The sequence below is a fragment of the Rhea pennata genome, chromosome 1, assembly GCF_028389875.1.
Source record: "Rhea pennata isolate bPtePen1 chromosome 1, bPtePen1.pri, whole genome shotgun sequence".
NCBI lineage: Eukaryota > Metazoa > Chordata > Aves > Rheiformes > Rheidae > Rhea > Rhea pennata.
In genome coordinates, this window is record NC_084663.1 from 157,902,701 (window position 1) to 157,919,811 (window position 17,111).

At 40.7% G+C, this 17,111-nt stretch overlaps 1 protein-coding gene across 1 annotated transcript; it reads right to left on the minus strand.

The window, feature by feature from the left end:
* Positions 1-2,703: 2,703 nt before the first annotated feature.
* TEX30 (testis expressed 30) lies at positions 2,704-11,103 on the minus strand. The gene is made up of 5 exons (XM_062575629.1): positions 10,903-11,103; positions 9,108-9,338; positions 7,401-7,452; positions 5,315-5,520; positions 2,704-4,101 (listed from the first exon to the last, which is right to left on the minus strand). The coding sequence occupies exons 1-5, from the start codon at positions 10,918-10,920 to the stop codon at positions 3,928-3,930; spliced, it is 681 nt and encodes a 226-aa protein (XP_062431613.1). The 5' UTR covers positions 10,921-11,103; the 3' UTR covers positions 2,704-3,927.
* Between the last annotated feature and the right edge of the window lie 6,008 nt (positions 11,104-17,111).

Consider the following 17,111-nt stretch of genomic DNA (forward strand, 5'->3'; position numbering starts at 1 on the left):
AAAGTCCGCTCTCCTGAAGTCAAGGGTTGCAATCCTGCTTGTTGCCTTACTTCTTTCCTGCAGGATCCTGAACTCCACCATCTCGTAGTCACTGCAGCCAAGGCTGCCCCCAACCTTCACATCTCCAACCAGTCCCTCTCTGTTGGTAAGGGCAAGGTCCAGCAGGACACCCTTCCTCGTAGGCTCCTCCACCATTTGTGACAAGAAGTTATCATCGATGCACTGCAGGAGCCTCCTGGACTATTTGTGCCTTGCTGTGTAGTCCCTCCAGCAGATGTCAGGGTGGTTGAAGTCTCCCATAAGAACCCGGGCCTGTGATTGTGAAGCTACTTCCAGCTGCCTATAGAAGGCCTCATCAGCTTTGTGTTCCTAGTCAGGTGGCCTGTAGAAGTTTCCCCCGTGCTAGCCTGTCCTTTGATCTTTACCCATAAGCTCTCAACTGCCTCCTCCTCCTCCACCCCTAGGCAGAGCTCGATGCATTCCAGTTGCTCTCTCACATAAGGAGCAACTCCACCACCTCGCCTTCCTGGCCTGTCTCTCCCAAAAAGCACATAGCCATCCATGGCAGCATCCAGTCATGAGAGCTATCCCACCATGTCTCCATGACTGCAATGAGATCATGGCCCTGCGATCGCACACATATCTCCAGTTCCTCCTGTTTGTTCCCCACGCTGCGTGCATTGGTGTACAGGCATTTCAGAGAGGTGGTCTTGCCTGCAGGTTTCCCAGGAAGGGTGTACGGGGGTCGCCCATAGCCCTGTCCCAAATGCACAGCCCCAGCTGCATGCACCCGTTGGAGGCCCCACAACCCAACTTGTGTTTTGTTGTCTACCCTGTCTGTATGACACCTCCCCTCCCCCTCCTACCTAGTTTAAAGCCCTCTTTACTAGGCTGGCCAACCTGTTTGCAAAGGCAAATGTGCCCCACTTGGTGAGGTGAATCCCATCTCTCCCCACCAGTTGTTGGTCTTCAAACCATGTTCCATGGTCATAGAATCCAAAACCCCGTTGCCAACACAGCGGCGTAGCCAGTTGTTGATTTGGAAAATCTTCCTACTCCTCCTCCCATGCCTCCCCCTAATCAGCAGGACCGATGAGAAGACCACCTGGGCTCCCAGAGCCTTGACCACCATTCCCAAGGCCTCGAAGTCTTCTTTGATTGTCTCTAGTTTGTTCTCTGTATTGTTAGCACCCACATGAAAGAGCAGCAGAGGGTTGCAGTCTGATGAGCGGACAAGCCTTGGTAGCCTTTCAGACACATCTCGTATCCTTGCCCCTGGCAGGCAGCAAACCTTTCTAGAGGAGGGGTCAGGTCACCAGATAGGCATCTCTGTCCCCCTCAGCATGGAATCACCCACTACAACCACTCCTCACCTCTTCCAAGTGGTCATGCAAGGCGCAGGGTCAGACAGCCCAGCTGCTTCCCTTGAGACAAGGTCCGGGTTCTCCTCATCCTGGAGTGCACTAAACCTTTTCTTCAACTGTAACTCCAAGTCTACAGGAGGATTAGGGGCCTTTCTTCTTTTTGTTTGAGAAGAAGGCTGGAAGCTAGTTGCTTCGACCATGCTGTGCTGTACTATTTCACTCTTCACAGAGTCCTCCAGCAACTCCCCTGCTGTAGGGAATTGGGACTCCAGGAGCAGCAGGGTCTCTGTGGACACCCTATCTCCTGCTCACTTTCTTGTATGTTTCGCAGTCTACTGACTTCATCCTGCAACTCTTTCACTTGAGGACACAAATCCTCAACAGCTGCACACCTCTTGCAGGAGGGCGGACCATCAGTCCAGGCCTTCTGGAGAGGCTCCAAACGCTCCCTGCAGCCCGGGACTTGTGGGGTAGCATCTGCTGCAAGAGGCTCTGTCTGGGTTGATGCTTCTGACACAGCTGATGTAGCAATTCCTACAGCTACTGGAAAATATGCTTTACGACAAGTTACAACCATGTTAGCAAGAGCAGGCACTACTAGCGCAGGAAAAAAAAAAAAAAGATGTCCTCTTCCACCTAACTGCGCCCCTCCTGCACGAACTGCTGCGCAAACTGCTGCCTCCGGGAGCTGTGCTCCAGGCCTGGCTCTTAAAAAGACCTCTCCCTACTACCAACCCACAGGGTACTTGATCCACCCTAAACAAGGGCTACCTGTGTCAAAACCCCCAACTCCTCTATTCAGGGGCAAGGGAGACTGCTCATTAGCAGTAGCTACATCCAGCTACAGTGAGGGGTAAGTGCTGGGGCTTCTCCCAGGAGAGCTTAAGGCTTTCTGCAGTTGCCCTTGCCCAGCTCCCCTTACCTGTTTGCAGAGTCACTCTCTAGTCCCCTCGTTCCACAAGGGTCAGCAGACCACAATGTCCAACACGGGTCCCAGAAGCCCAAGGCAGAGCCGAGACAGTGATGTGCAAACTGCTGTGTCTGTTCGCTGCCTCTGTTAGCTGCGCTCTGATCATGTAGTCCAACCTCCCTGCTTAAGCAGGGTCACCTACAGCATGTTAGCCAGGATCGCGTCCAGGCGGGTTTTGAATATCTCCAGAGGAGATTCCACAACCTCTCTGGGCAACCTGTTCCAGTGCTGTTGAGAGCGGCTAGTGAACATACCTTTTCGTGGTTCAGGTTCACAGGCCTGGCCTCCAAGATCAGTTTGACCCCTGCACAAGATAGCACTGTCCAGATCATGAGCACTCACTGTGCACTTTGCATGCATGCAAGAAACACTTGCAAGCCCAGTGGATAGGTTGTTCTCACCCCTCAGAATGATGCATGGGATGTTTTTATTAGATACAGCAGGTGCCCAATCCAGCAGTATGCTATGGAAAACTCAGCAATTAACTCCAAAATGCTTCCACTTTTGTACATTCATTTATAGTCAGAAGTGCAGCTTGGCATTCTCCATCCTTCTGGTTTTTTTTTGGTTTAAGGCAGTGAGCATATTGCTACATTCCTTGGCTATACCATCAAAGAGGTTATTCACATCCCATATTGGGGAGGCCTCCAGCTGTAAACAAAGTATACCTCCAGTCTTCAGAGTTCAGTGTTGGAGACCTGACTTCCTCCTCCTAATGGAGCATGAGGCCTGAACTCCCACATGCCTCCTCTGGGTCTTCCTACCAAAAGCCTTGGGAAACATATCACACAGGCAGAACTGCTTCTTCCTCCAGGAATTCCTCCACTAGTAAAAACATCGTTTGTTTTTTCTCCATTTTAATCTAGTAGTCTTCTCCACCCATGTCTCCAAGCAGCCCACGAGAAGAGACCTTTACATAACAGATTGTAGCAGGCTAATTTTTCAAAACTGTGACTCTACTAACATTTTTTGTTCCTGACGCACAAAACTGCTTGCAGTACCATGCTCCTATCCCTCTCCTCCACCACATGCAGGCTCAGAATCTGCCTCTTTAAGGTAGTGACATTGTAGGAGTGGGAGATTGCTCTACTTCTGCCATAGTTTTTTGAAGTGGATTGAGGTCAAGGATATGGCAAAACAACTTTTTAAAATAAGGCTTAATTTGAAAAAAAATCTTTTCAAAACAAGCATAGCATTAGTAATATACCCAGAAAAATATACATATTTAAAGATTCAGAGGCTTCAAAATAGATTTTTTTCCCTCTGATTTTCCTGATTTTCAGGATCCCTCTGATCCTGATTTTACTCTGAATAATAGTCAAAAAACATTTATTTGGTAATGTAGATAATACATGCGTAAGAATTTTCATGGAGATACAAAAAAGAATGCTGCCTCAATACTGAATATTTGGTACATTTTGTCCTTCCCTTAAAAACAGTTGTTTTACAAATTTTACATTCATACAAAGTTATATTTATACTTAAACCACTCAGAAAATACTTGTTTTCAAAAACCTGTCTATCAGAAATAACAAACTCTAATCTGCTATATTTAGGAAATGTTAACCTAAGGTATTGCTTAACAATACATAATCATTTGTGCTCTAGTTCAATGTTTTCTCTGAGCCAAAAAAAAACCTGTGTGTTTATTTCTTCCATGATATCATCTGTTGTTCGTCCTTTGACTGACATCCCATGGTTTGCTTTATCAATCCAATGAATTTTTTTAGGAGCTTTCATTTTGCTTGCCACATCTTCTAACAATTGCTATGGAGAAAATCAAGAATGGGAAAAGTCAGAGAATCAGATGCTAAAAATTGTGCAAGTTACAGCTGTCTCTTTACCCGTGCAAAACATAATAGGCAACTATTAAAAAAAAAGTGGAGTTATGTGCACATTAAAAAGATGTTGACAGAAAAGATGTGACAGTCCCATATTCAGTAATGGAATTTGCTAAAAGGTTAGCCCTCAACGTCAGTCTATCACTCAAATGAAAATAGAAGAAATTTAGAACTTAAAAAACTTGTAGAGGCCATAATCCTGTGAATGCTCCTTCCCGGCACTGATAAAGGAATCTACACTCACTGCCAGAGGGTATTACTAGCAATAAAATGACAGAACTTGTTAAGTCAGAGTTGTCTACAAGGGTAGAATATCAATATAGTTCCTGAGAGACTAGCTTTGACTCTGCTCAATTCTCCTGGTAAACAGATCTAAGATAAATGATAAATTAGTCCAGAAAAAATTAAGATTTCCCCTGTTAAGAGGGCACTCCAAGTATGTGCTGGTTTCTAACAACCAACTTTGGTAGCAACCTGTTATGAAAGTGTTATGTCTCCCTATAAACTGTCCAGGCATGGAAAATGCTAAGCACATAGTCTCAAATTTGAGTAGGACTGTTTAAGAACAACATACATGTACTTTGCAAGAAAACAAAGCAGAAAAACATTATAATGTTCACTGAACACTTGTTTTTCATCGCAACAAAAACACCACTTTCTTTCACAGATATCTGTCTTGTGCACAGGCCTGCTTTGCTGGAAAAATGTATCACAAAAATATGATGAACATGGATTGGTAGCATAGTGTAATGTTTCTATTTTGTAACCTGAAATGGTTAATACAGAGTTAAGACTGTTGTCAGGTTACATAGCAAATAACTCTCTGCTTCCACATACTGTTTATAATTTGGAATCCTATAAAGACAAAACATGTAAATCAACAATACTTTAGTAGCCCAAGAATGGATTTTACAGCAGCTGATCAAGTATGAGCCAGAAGTGCTAAGCAGCAAAAGATAGCACCTCACGTTTCCTTAATTCTGATGGTGATGTTTCCTACATAAAGCTTCCTTCAGAAGATACATATTTAGAGAAGCCTATTAATCAGTCACAGCTGTGGATACCAATACTAAAGTCACTGAGACTAGTTCCTGTTCCTCCATACTGCCCTTCATAGTGGCATTTACTGGGATACTCACTTTTTCACACATCTCATCTGCTGATCCTGAGACAAATAACACTGGACACCTGATAAATAATAAATCCTCATCCCGGAGCCTGGACTGAAGTTTTGGTCGATGCAATGGGTAAGATAAACACACTAAGCCTTGAATGAAGTCATCACCACCATCCTGGCTAAGCTGACGTATCACTGAGGCAGCAGCTCGTGAGCCCATGGAACGGCCTTTCTCCCATGTAAAAATAAAGCAAGAAAGTATATCCACTATCACGTCATCTACATTCCAATAGAATAAACAATTCCTAAAAACAATCCTAAGTATTTTTCAGTGCAACAGTGGTATAAAATTCCAGAGATACTTTCATTCATCAATTCTGTGGAAAATATTAACTAGAATTTTTTGTTCTCTGATAAGATATCTCACTGGTTATGGTTTCACATCACTATTTAAAAAAAGGAAAAAGAAACAGATACAGCTCCTTTGGAATACTGGAAGGGATAATAGTTCATCCTATGGAAAAAAACGAGGAATAGACCCTACATTCTAGACCTCTGAAATTCTGAAGAGCAATGCTGTTCTCTTGTATTGATTTTCTTACACAACTTTAATCTGCTCAGAATATAAATGAAGTTTTCTAGTCCTTGCTGCCAACTCATATCTAGAAAGTGTTTATGCACACCTCAAATTTCAGCATAAAACTAAATTTAAAGAGGGGAGAGGAAGAAGGGGAAGAGGGAACAAACCTGTGGCATGAATAATAGCAACGTGGGGGGGAGTATCAAAATATGTCCTTGAAGAAAAGGCATACGAGTCTATGATGCTCTAAAATTGAATGCTACAAGTGTCTGATTCCAATGGGACTAACCTGTATTAAGGTGGATTTGGTTTAGCTTAGTCAGAGGACATTCAGATTTTCCACTATCAAGTTAACCCTAATCACCCCCAAGGAATCAGAAGGATGTACTGGGAATCTAATCATTTATTTTTGCATTTTTCCGGAGAAAACATCCAAGATATAATAAAATTGCAAAGTCTTCCCATGCTAAATCCCAAGCTTCCCCTGCCATGCTTTTCAACTTTTCCAAAAATAAATTTAATTAGTGCATATCTTCTGTGTCAAACTTGTTAACAAGAAATATTAAACAGATCAATTCCCAAACCCAGTCCTGAATTTCATCAGCAATCCCACTCTAGCTCATTAATCCTTCTTCTGGCTGCTTCCTTACTCATCTAACAATTCTTGTACTAACCTCTAGCTAAACTACTTCCCCCTTGGTTACATAGCATAGTAGTAACTGGAATCTGGGTAGGATGCATCTACTTCACTTTTCACACAATATAACTGATTTTCTGTCTGCCACTGTGTTTCTGTAGCAAAATCTGTCTTGGGAAAACAGTCATTTGCAAGCAACTGGAATTATTCAAGACACAAGTAATCCCATACACATGGATTATCAGTGAAGTCATGCTTTTTCAGTTAAGAGTATAACGTTTTCTCTCAAAGAATCTGGAAAACATGGCCTATTTCTTATTCTTGAGCAAAATCTGCAGTAGCCGTAAGGATGGTGAATGTCTAGACAACCATATTCCCACAGGAATTTTTTGAAAATGTCAAGCTAGATATTCCCCTTTTTGATCCAAGACGCAATGCTGCTCAATGCAGCTGATACAGAGCTGAACTGTGTACCTGCCTGGCTCATCCACCAGCTACAGAGCTTGCAGGTTTCAGCTCCAGGTTAAAACACCCAAAGGCAGATGATGTACCTTGACTTGGTACCTATGTTCCACTGCGGTCAGCAGACAAATAATTAATGAAGATTACAAAGCATTCAACTCTCTGTAAAGGAAATCCTACTAGCAGACAGCTGAATTGCTCTCTCTAGGCAATCTCTAGTTTCTCTAACTAGTGAGAATTTATTTATTCAGCTTGTTACCATGTTAGACACCAAGTGTTTGGTACCTATCTCAAACTGGAACCCATGCTTCACTTCTGAGGTTCATTCATTTTTTTACCAGAGTACGGCAGACTTCAAAGCAAGTAATTGCAGATTATAATTGTTAAAGTCAGTATAAGAGGAAAAATTACAGATAATGAAAACCTTACCTGCAAGGAAAACACCTGAAAGTTTATAATCATCAGAAAGCTTTAAGTATTCCTAAGAAGTAAGAAAGTGAAATATTACAAGTCATCAGCGGTTAGCAGCACAAATGGTTTTGTTCCTGTGTGTGGTTATTAAACATGAAATGGGAGGAATTCTCCCCTACTGATTAAACAAAGAACATATATACATACAACATTTTGTTTTTCACACAAGTAACTACATAATATTTTGTGGGAAAAATGCAAGATGAGTAATAATCATGAACAACTTCACATTAGTTCTCAGAAAGTCTGAAAGTTCAGATATGCTATCAAGTTACTAAAATGTACCTAATTACTGTGCATCAGCCTCGTTATAGTAACAGACCACATTTAGGCTTTTGGCCCATCACAAGGCACAGTAAATTAGCACAAAGACCCTTCACTGAGGGTTTTAAGGTCATATATTTTACTTTATGTTTCCAGCAAAAAGGTTAAGAAATGCAATCAGTTACTTTTGACAAAAAAAAAAAAAAAAAAAAAGATAAAATTCAGCAACAGAATTTTTCAGTTTACAGAACTAATTTGATTTTTTAAATTAGTATCTACGATCTTAGCATAAGCCTTTAAACTACCGTTATGCAGTAGCATACTAATATAAAGTGGCTAACAACATTATGCTTTGAAGAAAAATATCAGAGAGCACAGACATTAATACTAACAAAGGCTTGCTTCAAAAGTAAGGCAAACAATTACAATGACTTCATGCAGATGAATTCTTTAAGAATTGGACATAGTTCTCCAAATAAAAATATGTGATGCCCTTACAAATCCTACCTGAATCTCACATTTGATGCAAAGTGCTCAGATTACCTTCCCATGCCCTATATAATCAGAGGAACAGTTCCACTCCTTCCTACACACTCCAGAACAAGAACAGACTCTAAGCTAATACTACCATAGCAAAAGGTTGCTCATTTCAACAAAATCCAGATATGTAAGAGCATCTTAAATAATAAATAAGCAGCAAAAAAAAAAAAAAAAAAAAAAAAAACAAACAAAAAAAAAACACAAACATAAAATGGTTTAAACTGCTTTTGTAACCAAAAATTATTTTGGTATTTAGGGCCCTCATGTGGTACTTCCAATTTCCTCTGCCCCAAATCCTTCTGCATCCCAGAATCCCCTGCTTTTCTTTCCCCAAAGTTTGATCTCTCAGCACCAAACACTCAGAGAGCCAGCATAATTCCCAGGTCAATTTCCTTTCTTTGAAATTGCCTCTGAAAACTGTATCCCTTATTCCCCTTCTCATCAAGCACCTCACCAGGCTCCAAGAATGTCTACCTTCTACTCCATCCTGTCCAAATCCTTTCATTTTTCCCAGCTAAAAATTCTCTCCCACTGAACATCCTTGCTCTGTTTAAGCCCTTGTCTCAAGCTTTTCTTTCTCTCCTTGAACTCAGAGCCACATACTTGCTACAGCTGTTTAGCTCCATGGTGAGCTCCGTTTAGTTAACCAGCGCTTCTGCTTTTTCCATACTTGCTTGACTAATCTCTGATGGTAATTTAGAAAATCCAGAAGTAGGTAAGTTTTTTTTTTTTTTTTTGATTTTTTTTTTTTTTTTAATCAGCTGCGAGCATTTCAAATTAAGGAAAAACTGGAGGTACTGTAGCCCTCTCTGGAAGCATATCCACGGATCTGAGCTTTGACAGAATTTGGTCACTTCTTACCACAACTGTTTTGTATGCTTTAGCCCTATAAGCAATGTTAAGGCCTTTACAAGTAAACCGCAGGCACAGAACTCCATGGGATGCAAGATAGCCTGCCAAAGAAACTAACTGAGGGAAATTCATATCTCCTCCAGCTCCATGGGTAAGAATCACTCCACATGTTAATTTCTTCTTTGGGACAGAAAAAATAGCATCCAGATATTTGTTTCCAAAAGGTATTTTCACTTTAACCTGGAAACAAAAACAAAAAAATATAATGAGAAAAATGAATGTATTATTTCCAGCCTATAAATTATGATGATGAAAACCAAGTGATAGGGGGAAAAAAAATCTCTGTTTAAGAGTACTAGATGGCACTATAAGGAAGTAATTCTACCTCTGGTTCAAGGATTTTCCATGCAATTATGAGCAAATCACCTTATTACTCTGCATTTCAGTTTCTCCATATGGAAAACGAAAGTATCAAAGCTTCCAAAGGATGTTTCATGGCAAAAACATTCTATGTATTTCTATATCAATCCGAGTGCTAACTGCGTGATTAACTTGAAAAGTTCCCCATAACAGAATTGCCTATAACAAAAACATATTTAGATTCTGACCACTTATTGCAATGCTTTTGAGTCTACAGAACCCCATGGAGTCTATAGGACCAAGAGAACTCTGTGATGGCTGCAACAGTCTAATCCTGTAGCTGCAGGATCCATGTTCAAGCTTGATTATATAGGGAAAATACTAAAACGGAGCATCATGAGAAATGGATTTGAATATAGTCATTTTAGACATTAAACATAACTTTAAAACTCTCGAAAGCAGAGGAAAACATACTGAGACCAAGATTGGACCTCAATTTCATACCACTGTATACCCAGTTGCCACTGCCTCTCAAATATGCTTTCTTGGTTATAATAGAGGAACCAAGCAAGGAAGAAAGTGGCAGACAGCCGTTACAGAACCGATACCTTTATAGCCTTCTCACTGCTCAGCCAAAATGCAGGAATGCAAACATAGGCTACCAAAACCAAAATGGCAGTACGAAGTGTATGGCAGTCAGCAGTCATATACATACATATAGAGAAAGAACATCAGAAACCTAAGTATCCAACACTTCTGCTTCTTGGCTACTGAGATATTGCTCAGGGCAGCCTCTCAAGGAGGATATCAAGTTAGGCAGGACTCCACTGGTCAACATGTATACTTTAAATCTCACCTAGAAAGGCAATACAGATCAAAGCTAATGTGACTCACTAGGAGGAACGCTGAGTTGCCACAGTCTGTATCACTTTTAATTTCTAGCGGTAAATTAGGAATATAATCCAAAGTAGATTGTTGCTACATATTCAGCCATAGTCGTTAAAAGAAGCTGAACACTCTGCAACCCTTTTCATGTTGTTGAGACAACAGCAATATATGAAAAATGAGAATTATGAGCATAAATGCATTTTCCAATATCTGCACAAATGCAAAGCTACAAAACACCACGTTGCAAATGCAGCATTGTCTGAAATGTTTTGACCTTCTGTTCTTTATTTGCAGAATTTGAACTCTGAACCGAATTTAACCATGAATTTCTTTCGCAGTTCCTTTTTAAGCAACGACCACAGAGTTAAAGGAAGCAAGCTTGGAAAACCACCCCAATTCGCAGGCCTCCTGACACTGACAGCTCGGCTGCAGCGACTGCTTATTTCAACTTTTTCACTGATTCCAAAGGGCCGAACCAGCGGGGTCCCACCGGCGTGCTCCGGGGAACGCGTCCCCGCGCCCCAGGACAGCGCGGGCGGAGGAAGGCCAGCCATACCTCTGCGTGCCCGCTCATTTCTCTCTGAGGGCAGCGGCGTCTGTCCGCGGTGAAGACACCGCAGAGGACCACGGCCGCCTGAGCGGGGGGGCGGGGCGGAGGGCAGGCAGGAGTGCAGGGGAGCGGCGCGCGCCAGGCGCCCAACGCCCGCCGCACGCGCCCCGCCCACAGCGGTTAACGGTTCCCCCAGGCTGCTGCAACAGTTGGGGACGCCGGTACGCCGGGGGCGGGGCGGAGGGGTAAAGATAGCTGATGAGCATGCGCGAGAAGCCGCAGTTTGATTGGCCCGCGCCACTCGGGAGCCTTCTATCTCCTCCCACCTCCCCGCCCCCTGTCGACCTGACGTAACGTGAATGACAGTCCTCCCTCCAGCGCGCAGGGCAGCTGCAAAGGGCTGCGGCGGTGTTTGATTGGCTCGCGGAACAACAAGGCCCCGCCCCGTCGGCGAAGGGCGGGGCTTGGTGGCCGCCTAGCTGGAGGGCAGCGGGGGTTGGGGCAGATTAATGGCGGGGAGAGGCTGGGTATGGTTGGGTAGCTGGCGGGGGAGCGGGAGAAGACGGTCTTGCTGTTGCATGCCCTCCTTTCAACTAGTGGTGGTAGAGCCATCCTTCAGGGAGGTAGTGTGTCTGTTTCGGAGAATCTCTTAGTGAGACCCATGTAAGCAAAGAAGGCCTTGGAGGAGAAAAAGAAATACAGACTGCAAGTCACGATTCTGAAGAAATAAAGATTATTACTGAAGAATAGCTTGGAAAAGTGGGTTCTCACTTCATGGAAGGTGGGTTTGGTCCTTACTATGAGCTGGGTGCCCAGAGCTATGCTAGGTAATTTTTCTGACAGCTTGACAGCATACTGGGTCAGTGTGGTGGTCACTAATGGAAGACAAAATATACTGTTAAGAGTTCTAAGTGCCCAAGTTTATCTATCTCCTAGGCTGTACTTAAGCTTGTTGAATAAAAACAACAAAAAAAGACAGCTTTTATCCAGTGAAATTAAAGTTAGCACCAATATTCTAAAACAATATTTTCAATATTTCAAAAACTTTTTTCTGAAATCCTCTATGGCAAATTATTTAGTTAGGGATCATTAATCTCTGATTTATAAGATGTTATCACCAAATGAAGGCATTAATATGCTTTTTGCACATTAATGGAAAATAAAGGTGCTCTAGCTTGTGTGCAGTGTCACCATACTCACTGGATTTTATGAATGACTGATCCAAATACTCAGGTCTTCTGAGAGGTTTACCCAGCAGATAAGTTCAGATGTAGCCCGTATCTCACTGATAATCCTTGCTGTCTAGAGACTGCCAGTTAAAGACGTATTCCAGGTCTAGACGTTATTATCATAAAATGAAAGTATTAAGGATGGAAATGAAGAAGTTTGGCTATAATAAAGCTGAAGAAGACAAGGAGCTGTATTTGTCTCAGAAATGCCTAAAAACATGAAGCAAAATCAAGAGGTGGAAGCATAAAATTGCGTGAAAGCCATCAAAACAGTTCACATGGATTCTACACATTTCAAGTCACTGGGAAAATGACTTCAATGGATTCAAGCTTTCGTAACTGCAGAGTCTTGACGTAGCTGTTACTTGCGACACAGCTTACATCCAGGAAGTCCTGCAAACTGGTGGAAACAAAATGCCCATGGACTTTTCTGGTAACTCAGTTGTTAATTGCAGAAGTGTTTCATTCAAAGTAGTCCTGAAGATAGTCGTCTTGGTCAGAGATCACACAGTTCTGATTAATACTTAGCACCAGCAAAGAATTTATAAATGAGCTACTTTTGATTAAAAACATTTGTTATTCTGAAGAGAATCCAATTTCAACCTCAATTTCAGTGTAAAGGAATGCAGGAAGAAACACAATTAAAGAAAAGTTCATGTTTTCATTTTCCATTCATTTCTTCTTTGTTGGTTCTCTTGCTGTGCTCAGCAGATGCTTACGTACTCGAGTATGGTTTATCTTTTTGGAATTTTGCTTTTCCATCTGGTTGGGTTTTTACATTCTCACTTTTTCCCCCCTCTTTCTTATTCTAGTCCACCTAATGTATTTCTCCTACTTTTTGTTATTCATGTGCTGTCTTTAAAATCTGCATGGAGCATGTATCACATTAAATCTCTTCATGGTTAGCCCTCTACCTGATTGAAAGCTCTGAGTTTTTATGTTTTTGTATATGCTTTGTATATGCTTCATATTGTGCTTTTCAGACTACTAGCAGCTTCTTTATTCCTTATTTTTCTTAGCCCCAATCTCCTTTCAGTAGTAAATCTTTTTTTTTTTTCTTCCTGTAAAAAACCCTTATTAAAGGTAGGCTAGCTAATATCATTTACAATCCTGAGCAACCAGAAGGAACTAGCTGAGGAAGCAGAGACACTTCTGCTTTAACGTTCAGATCTGTGGGAATAATGTCAACCTAGTCTGTTTTTCCACAATTCTGCAATAGCCTCTTTTCTGGATGATAAGGTTCCTTTCTAATGTCACAAGTATATATAATTTTCAAAGACTAGAAATTATGAATTAAGTATACAAGTTAGATGCAAGCTCATGGATACATTTTGTAGGACTGATAAATTCTGTTTTTTTATGAATTTCAGCATATGTAAGGAAATATGTTAATTTGACTACGAAGGAAATATTTTTCTAATTTCATGAGATACAGCAGCTCTTTCATATCTAGGTACTCAAAATTAAGACTGTGTTCTTAGGGGGACATCTAAGTAGATTCTGATTGATTTTCAAGTTTGCTGAGTAACCTGCTGAAATCCAAAAGTGCTCAGGGCAAGGAATCTTTAAAAATCAGACTTTTTTTTTTTTAACATGCCTAAATATGAATTAATAATGTAACTGTAAGCTTCTATCTTTAAAAATATTGATTATAAATCTTTTCTCAACTTCTAAATTCATATTTTTAAATGAAAAACATGGGGCTTCTTAAATGTTTTAGTTTGCACTTTGCTACAGATAAAACTGTTAAGTTGTATCATTTTTCTTTTGAATTTTAGCCCTAAATCACTCCTGGAAATAAAAAAAAAAAATCTCATAACAGTATATGATGCTTAATAATATAAATTCATCATCAAATATGAAAATTATGAACAGTGTGTGTTCAAACATGTCTCGATGTATGTTTTATGTTATAATATCCTATAGATTGCTGTAGGTACCACTGACAAATTTATTTGCTAAAGACAGCTGGATTTGAAGAAATAATGTATATTATCCACAATTTAAGCTTGGTCCTTCTTGACTTTCTCTAGAACATCAGACAATCCCTGTTTGTTTCTTTGGATTATACATACATCTTTCTGTGCTAGAGACTTAGATTTATATACAGTAGAAGCAACAGGGTCACCACTGGTCTTGTTGCTGAATAGATTTGTTTAGAAAACCAGTGCATAAAATTCTGTCTTTTTTTTCCTCTGTATTTCAGTGCAAAATAGCACCATATTTGTTTCTTTTCTCAAGCTTTTTTAATAAAATAGCATCAAAGTGATTTTTGTTCTAGACTGGAGACATATACATCTGTTTAGAAAGTTGTACTCTCTCTCAAAATTAGAAACCTAGCTTTTGAGCAAGACCCTTCATTTTTTCCTTTTCTTAGTGTTCGTGTATACACCAACAGGTGCATGTGCCGTGTGTGCAGAACACAAAAGGTTTCAAACCTTTACTCTTCTAAAAGTGAATAGCAAGCTATTATTTAGTCAGACAATATTTTCCCGAGTGAAGTGATATCTAAACGCACTACTTTTTAACTATTGTATTTTCTTTAGGCTTTGAAAAGATTTTGAGGTCTTAGGAATAAACAAAACCACTACAGCATGCAAAGAAAAGTAAGATTTTAGCAGGGCATGTTTAAAGCCTTGTTTTTTCACATTGAACCAAATAACTTGGCCTTTTGCACTGAATGACGCCCCCTGGAAAGGGTGAAAGACCAAGCTGGATGCTACATTTGGCAGATACTGATGTCATCCACCAGGAAGGTCAGCCAGCTGTCTTGGTTAGAACATCATTTCGGATCTTGGACTGTTTAGAAGGTGAATTACTCAAATAGAATTAAAAAGAAAACCTATTTCTGTTAGCGCTAATTCTATAGTTTAGTCCTATAAGCTGTTGTATTCATCAGGTGATTGGATCAACTGACATCAATAACAAAACCATTGTTTTATTATTTTAATTTTTAGAGTGATCTCAGCTTTATTATTGTGTACATCTGCCTTTTATCAGTAACACTTGATCTAGTGAATCTTTGCTAGGTTATTAATTTTAATGAAACCATAATGTGTACAGAGAACTGGCTTCTTTTGTGGAATTATGTTGGCTACCAGTTCTAGAAGCACAGATAACTTCCGGAAACAAATATACAATGCATAAAAACTTCAATTTTCTGTAGCCCTTTCAAACTGCACAAGTCTCCTTGGGAAGATTTTTGGCATTATAACTATAGTGCTTATATTCCTTATTTTAGTTAAGGAAATTGTCATCATTATGCCTGCTTCTGAACAGCAACTTTTGGATGTTATACATTTCTTGGGGTCTTTGTAAGGGATTTTTTGAATTGAAAAACAATTCCCTCATTGTTTTTCATCTAATGCAACCATTTCATTTTCAAGTAGCAGCTGTTACAATTCATTAGTGTGCTGTACTGGGGATTGTTGGCAGGAGATGGTTCTGGCTATTCTCTCCCGTGGATTGTCCATGAACTAACCTGGCTAGGAGCCAGTGGAACAAACCTTTCTGCTTCCACTGCTACAAGAGAAGAGTTTTGGCATGTTCATATAATCTTTGAATGCAATATTTGATTCTGTATGTGTTTTCACTCTGAAGTTTCACTCTGTACATACTGTTTTCCAACAGATTAGCATGCTTAAGAATAGTAGAGAACGTTATTGCCACTTCTAGAATTACCTTTATTTGAGCTAAGAACTTTATGTAAAGATAAGAGAATCTTTAACATTTAACTCTCAATCCAAAAAACTGATACCCTCTGCAGTCATGTAGTCAATCATCCAAGTGAGTTACTTAACCAGAGATTATTGCTATTTATAATTATAAATGCTATGTTACAGCATCTAAATGTGAGAAGTCACTACCTTTTGCTTCTCATTGCAAGCTAATGCAGTAAATGGCATTGCACTTCTCTAACTCACACAAATTCATACAAATGTTCACACAAATTAGAAAATGAAGTCCTTCGTTTACCCACAAATTGTCAGAGCATAGGCAACTGCAGGAAAATCCTGACCACTCCAGCCTTTAACTGTGCCTCCAGTCTACTGGAACTCAGCTGTGAGCCAAGGAAGCAGCAATCTGTACAAGTTCAGTTTTTGTTCCTCTTTCTGAAGGGATCTAAAAGACTGTCAATTAATTTGAACTGCTGTATTATTTACAAAGTTTCTAAACTCTTCTTAGCTAAGCTCAGGGGTTAGGTTTAGCTCAGTTGGTTAGAGCGTGGTGCCAAGGTCGTGGGTTCAATCCCCATATGGGCCACTTATTTGAGGGTTGGACTAGATGATCTCCAGAGGTCCCATCCAACCTTACCAATTCTATGATTCCAAATAAAAAGTGCTTATTGCAGAGCACTTGCTGGCTGGAGAAGAAATGACACATTCAGCATGGGACAGGCTCCTAGGAGTCTGAAGCTGCCCCTTAATCCTAAATAGGGTATTCTTTGGAAGATAACAAATTGTAGAGATGTAGAACATAATTTGTAAAACATCACACCCCAGGTGTGCACAGACTGCTGTGTGGTTGACTTGCAGGACCAGCCCCTTCTTCCAGCTTACCCTGAAGTATCTCAGATCCAGAGGTCCTTTCACCCTACATATGCAGGGGCTGACACTTTGTAAAATGTCATTGCTCAAAGAGGAGGCTCTGAGCCCACCTGAGGGTAACGGCTTCAAAAAAGAAAAGAAAAAAAGACAACAATCACAAAGCAGTAGGAAAACATGAGGGGTAAAATGTTGTCAAAAATGGCAGCCTTCGTACATATAGTAGGCAAGTGATTTCTGACACACTTTTGAGCAATGATGTTTTACAAAATGGTGGCACCTCTGTTTTTAGTGGTGGGAGACTTCCTGCTGAAACATCTTTCCAGGGTAGACAGGATGGGGTGGCTGGTCCTGGCAGGCATTCACAGGGCTGCCTGGAAAAACATTAGGACTGATGGTGTGGTTCCCACTCTGAGGTTCAGAGGTAGGTGATAAGTAGAAG